This window comes from Sinocyclocheilus rhinocerous, unplaced genomic scaffold (genome assembly GCF_001515625.1).
Source record: "Sinocyclocheilus rhinocerous isolate Xijiao unplaced genomic scaffold, SAMN03320098_v1.1 scaffold3, whole genome shotgun sequence".
In the NCBI taxonomy this organism is placed as follows: Eukaryota; Metazoa; Chordata; class Actinopteri; order Cypriniformes; family Cyprinidae; genus Sinocyclocheilus; species Sinocyclocheilus rhinocerous.
This window is the reverse complement of record NW_015658759.1, coordinates 957,883-963,860: the sequence shown is the minus strand read 5'-3', so window position 1 is coordinate 963,860 and position 5,978 is coordinate 957,883. Positions and strand designations below refer to the sequence as shown.

Genomic DNA, 5,978 nt, shown 5'->3' with positions numbered 1-5,978 from the left:
ATAGATAAAGTAGAATTAAAATAGAATAGAAAGTGCTAGAGTTAGAGGGTCAAATAAAGGTGGAACAGATTCCAGAATCCCAACGGATTGAGCTGGGCAGGTTATTCCACCAGGAGGGAACAGTTAATGAAAAAGTCCGTGAAAGTGATTTTGTGCCTCTTTGAGATGGCACAATAATACGCCGTTCACTTGCAGAACGCAAGCTTCTAGACACACACACACACAATCAAGGTCTTGAATTATATGGTACTATTTGTTGTAAACACCTCTGTTGTTTATATCAACCAGACATTGGTGGGCGGAACTGGTGTATATAGCCTCTGCCAATAAGGTAGACGCTTAGTGTAAATAGACACTTTGAAAAAAAAAATTTCCCCTTGCTTGGGCCCCAAGTGCGCATGGGCCCCTGGGCCTATGCCCATAATGCCCATTGGATAATCCAGCCCAGAATATATCATGATAGATGTCTAAAAACCATTGAGGTACACTGATATGTGAGGAAGTGCATGTGACATCAAATGGTCATGTAAGTCTCTACTGACAGTTTCAAACAGTCTCACAGAGGACGTGATGTATTATTCTGGTAAAAGGCGAGGAGAAGATGGGATTGCTGTTGTCATTGACTTCCTGTTGTCCAATGCCCGGCTGGTGCTGGGGGTCGGCGGAGCTGCGGTGCTGGGCATTGCCACATTAGCTGTGAAACGGGTGATTATTCATTATTTTTGCTTACTACATAGTCCTGATTGGTCAAATGCTATATTGTTTATAGAGTGCATATACCATTAATTAAAAAAGCTTGTAGCTCACAGTAGGTATTTTTTTTACTTCTAGAACCTGACTGTTGCACTATTTATTATTTTTTTGTCTCCTCCTCCTCTTCCTGTGATGTCATAGCTGATAGAACGTGCTGGTAGGCCTCCTGATGAGAAGCCTGACAAGAAGATGACGGACAGCTGGGAGGAGTTAAGCTTGGTTAGTGCCTCCCCCAAATTGCTGCACAATGGTATAGAAGGAGTGGTCATGAAACAGATTGCTGCCGCAACCAAGAAAGGTAAATACTTGGGAACATACTTACCTTTATTTAGAAGACTTGTTGCAAAAAGACAACAAGAAATCAAAACTAACCAGATTTAGGGTCTTATTCTGCACAATTCATCTATGCATGCTAGTGCAAAAAAACAACAACTTTGTAATCTTTCATCTAAATGTATTAATTCCACTTTTCAAACTGGTTAATGTCTTTATTAAGACTTTGTTAATGTCTTAATGGTCTTTATTTACGCATTAATGTTACTGAACATCTGCGTCACTAAAAAATATATCATGTTATGGAACTAAAATGGGTTGTGAATGCTGTTTTTAAGTAGAATCCCTTTTTTTTGTGTTTAGCGGAGCTGTCCCAACCCATTCCCCTGCCCTCACCTGAGCCCCAGCGCTGTGACGCTGACCCACCTCAGCGACGGAAACGCATGGATCTGTGTGTGATGACGTTTGTGGACCGTCTGCAGCAGTTCTACAGAACACGCGTGTGTCTGTCAGCAGAGGAGGTGTCTGTCGCACAGCAGAGAGCGTTAGATATAGCCACAGAGATCCAGGCCTTCCTGCACTCCAAACACCCAAGCATGCCACTGGGAGACATGATGCTGGCGGGGTCATTGCTTGACAACCTGCAAGTGGTTAAAGCCGACCATGCTTGCTTGATCGTGCCCCTACAGGTATCAAGATTCTATGTGGACCACTTGTTTACTTGCAGGTGTAAAAAAAAAAGTTGCTATCCCATATATCTCAAAGATACTTTTACTCTTTGCACAACTCTGTGTACATTGGATTGAAATTTTAATAACTTTAATGTACTTGATTTGTACACCAAACACTAGGAATATACAAGTATCGGATTGGGACTCGGTATCGGCAAATACTCAATATTCAATGACTTGGATCGGATCGGAGGCACAAAACACCTGACTGGGACATCCCTTTATAATATAATATAATATTATATAATATAATATAATCAACAATATATATTAAAAAAAAAACTATTTTCTTTTTAAAATATTTAGTTAAGATGACATTAAGAAAAGCCTTCCAATCTTAGCAGTTGGATCTTTGATCTTAGGTATTGACCTGACAATGGCCATGTGCTTGGCCCTAAAATTGTATTTAAATTTGTTCCAAATGTGTTTCATACAGTTGGAGTCCAGTCTGTGGACGCCTATTGCTGGAGAGGACACATTTTTGGGTCACCCTCAGTACTGCATGGTGCGCCGTGAAAACCTTGAGTACTTCCCGAGGGGGCGGAGCTACTGGGATCGACATTTGCTGGGTGGATACTTGTCGTCGCGGCTTGTTTCCGACCAACTAGGCAAGACAGTGATGGAATCAATGAACTGGCCATCGCTGACCGGAACCCTGGAGTGCGAGGTGCGACCAGTGCTTGGGTCTCCAGAGCTCAAATTGGAGATTCAAGGGTTAACCCAAAGCAGTTATGACAGTGGAGAACACTTTTACATAACAGTGTTGCCAACAGTGCGCCTTGGCGAGATGACGCTTACGGCGCAACGAGAGATCACTGGGTCATTCGACTACGTCTGGTACCAGAGCCTATACACTAGCGAAACGGCTAGACTAGCGGAGCTTGACAAAGCAGACTCGGGGGTCAGAAGAAAGTGCCTGAAAACACTAAAGGCGGTGTGCTGCAACTGCCCTTCACTACGCAAGCTCAACGGCAGCCATCTTGGCAACGTCATTCTACATATGAGTGAAAATGAAACAGATTGGACGGAATCAGCATTTGCTGATAGGTTCCTGCAGGCGATCACTGAGCTAATCGGATATTTGGAAACTGGAATCTTGCCTAGTTACTTCAAACCTAATGTGAATCTGTTTCAGGGTTTTACTGAGGACGACATTGATGAGATGGGCTTCATGCTGTACTGTGCTGTAACTGAACCTGAGATTCTACTGATCTGATTCACTCCCCCTCCTACTCCTTCTACGCACAGAATAGTACTTTTATCAAAACAACTCTCTATGGCAACTGGCATTAATGCACCTTTAAACAATGAATGTAAAATTACATATAATTTCTATAAGGTGTCTATTCATGGTCCCCTTATGTGTATTTCCACTTACCTACTCCTTGAAAGGGGATTTTGAAGTGACATTGGCTCCATTTAACTATGCATCACTTACCTAGACAGACACTCTGCTTGGATGTAGATTTTAAAGAAGTGAGAGAACGCTTTCATGGTTCAGACCATTTGTCTGTGACTTAAGATGGATTTTCTTTTGTTGATAACCTGTTCTGAGCTCTGCGTTGACCATGTTTTACTATTTAGCTTTTTGGAGCAATGGCAGTAATCACAGACAATGCAAAGCTGTGTTGACTTTGAAGAAGCAAATACTTAATAGACAATAAAGCTGTAATGCAATGCTTTTGTTGAGAATATTTTTAAATACTTTTTTTTTTTTAAATGAAAGCATGAAATCATGTAAAGCTATAAAGAAACTGTAATTTATGTAAGATTATTTCCACAGTCTACATTAATGATCATATTTATGTGACCATGTGCATATACCTCTAATGTATGTAACAGCATTGAATGAAAAAAAAAAGGCATTTTACTGCACTTTTCCACACAGGTAGTTGTAAATATTTTTCAGGTTGAAAGGTATGTGGCAATATAGCATGTAAAATGCACAATAATGCTTTTCAACACGGCACTCTAGAATAATTACAGTAGCCTGTGTTCTTCTACAATTTATTCTTCCATTTCCTGTAGTTCAGCTGCATCTCCTTCTATAGACAAATGTGATGGCTTAACACCGCCGTGTTTCCATTAATAATTTATTATTTGTTTGTCTAGAACTGAAAAACCTACTGTCTGTTGACCTAAGCGAGGAGAAAAGTCCATAGATAAATAATTGACAATTCGGTTACTTTAGCATCCTCATTTGGAAAAACAAGGACCCGGGAAAGGAAGCCTGCATCTCTGACATTTTCCCTCCACTGCGGTAAGAAAAAGAAAAGACCATAAGGTCAGAAAGAAGACGAGGGCCGTATTGCTCAAACAAAACCGAGTTGTGTTTCTACGTGATGTGAAATTCATAGGCACGAGAACCACGTCCTTGGGAGCAGTGACCCTGTGCCGCACATGTCTTCCATAGATCATTTCACTGTGTATCATGTAAGAACATTACAGCAAACATCAGTCAGATGATGCCAACATGCCAGGGTCATCATCCTTAGAGGCCACTACAGGCACAGGGGTTTCTGGGAAATGTGATTATATTTCATAAGTCAGATTTTTTTTTAGCAAACCTACAGCAGACTGTGCAGATATTGGACTCTTGGTGAAGGTTTTTCATGTACATGCGCACACACGTGAAGTACACATAACACAGTTTATCCTGTTACCAGGGAGCATGATAGAGGCGGCATATGTTCCTGGGGTTATTTGCATAGCTCGATTGTGCCCTGTCCTTTCTGATTACGTCTCCAGAGCTTCCTGCTGTTCTCCCATTTGCAGAACGCAGAAATTTTAATTTGGGGCGGCTTTGAAGACTTTTTAATTTATTTTGGTTTAGAGCAAAAAGGCTATGGCGGGCGAAGCGGCAATTTGTTTAAACGCAAACAAAAAATCTTTGTTATAAGGCCTCACACAAGCAATTCAATTACATGTACAGTTCTGGACCTTTAATGTAGTTAGATTGATATTAAAATATCAATACACGCCAACCGCCGGTGTTTGATGTAGCTGGTGGGGGTATATGAAAGAGCAACTGTATGTGTGTGTGTCCAAAGCTAGTTTAAAGTATTTACTCACTGCTTTCCACCTCCAGCAGGGCTTTGGTCAAGATGCTGCCTGCCACACTGATGGCCTGGCAGATGTAGTAGCCAGAATCCTCGCTGTGCACATCTGTAATAGTCAGCTCTCCACTTAACGACACAGAAAAACGGCCTGACTGTGAAGGTGGCTGACTGGGAAACAGCAGGACCTGTTCAAACCACAGAAACACTGTTAAACGCTATTAAAAGACTAACCATGATAAATCACATTTTAAGTTGATGCTTTTTGGCTATCTAGCTCAGATAACTCAGGAATAGCTTAACTCACAAAAGACCATTATAAAACTTATCAATTGCTGTCTTTTTTCCCCAAAAAAATAATCACAGTTCCACCTAAATCTAAAGTGATTTGAATAGCAGATGAATCACCAGCACACATCAGCAGTGTTGGGCAAAGTTACTTTTAAAAGTAATGCATTACAATATTGCGTTACTCCCTAAAAAAGTAACTAATTGCGTTACGTTACTTTTGAGTTACTTTTTAAATCTGGGCAGGGCTTGATTGTTTGTTTTTAATATAAAAAAGTTCTTCTTTTGTAAAAAATTTAACAAACAAATGTAAAAAGCCCTTTCACACCAAAAGTGAATTGAATACGCCTCAGGCTGAAGGAAATGTAAATTCATGTCTGTACAGTATAGGGCGCAGCTCAAACAAATTGCACGAAGAATATGATGCAGGAGAAGAAAGTTCAACACTATTCAGCAATAACAAAAATGAAACACAAATGTGTAATTTTTGCTTAGTATGGTTGAATTGGATCACCGAAGGTCAGTAGCAAAGACATTGGTTAATAAAATGGGATTAAATACATAAATTATATTTGTCTTATTTAACATTTAATTATTGCAGGTTTGTATAATATTCTGAGTTTGGATTCGACTGTTTTTATTCATTTTGAGGAATACTGAATCTGTTTTTGTGCAGTGAGATGAGTAAATACATGTTCATATTTAGTCTAGAACTACAGTATCATCATGTTCACACACAACGCCTCTGCACTAACTCCCAATTTCTCTCAACATGGCAACACGAGAGCTGTCAGTCAAGACATGGGAAACAAAGTAACTGGCGTTACGTATTTGAAATAATAACTTAGATATTTCCTTCTAAATTAAAAAGTAATGC

General features: G+C 40.0%; 1 protein-coding gene across 1 annotated transcript in view; it reads left to right on the top strand.

Annotated features, from left to right (window-relative positions):
* Positions 1-3,439, top strand: part of LOC107722970 (mitochondrial dynamics protein MID51-like) — a 4,951-nt gene extending 1,512 nt beyond the window's left edge. The window contains exons 2-5 of the mRNA XM_016531473.1: positions 555-705; positions 895-1,051; positions 1,390-1,715; positions 2,194-3,439. Of these exons, the coding sequence (XP_016386959.1) occupies positions 571-705; positions 895-1,051; positions 1,390-1,715; positions 2,194-2,973 (1,398 nt within the window). The 5' untranslated portion in view covers positions 555-570 and the 3' untranslated portion in view covers positions 2,974-3,439. The remainder of the gene's footprint in view (positions 1-554; positions 706-894; positions 1,052-1,389; positions 1,716-2,193) is intronic.
* The last annotated feature ends 2,539 nt before the right edge of the window (positions 3,440-5,978 follow it).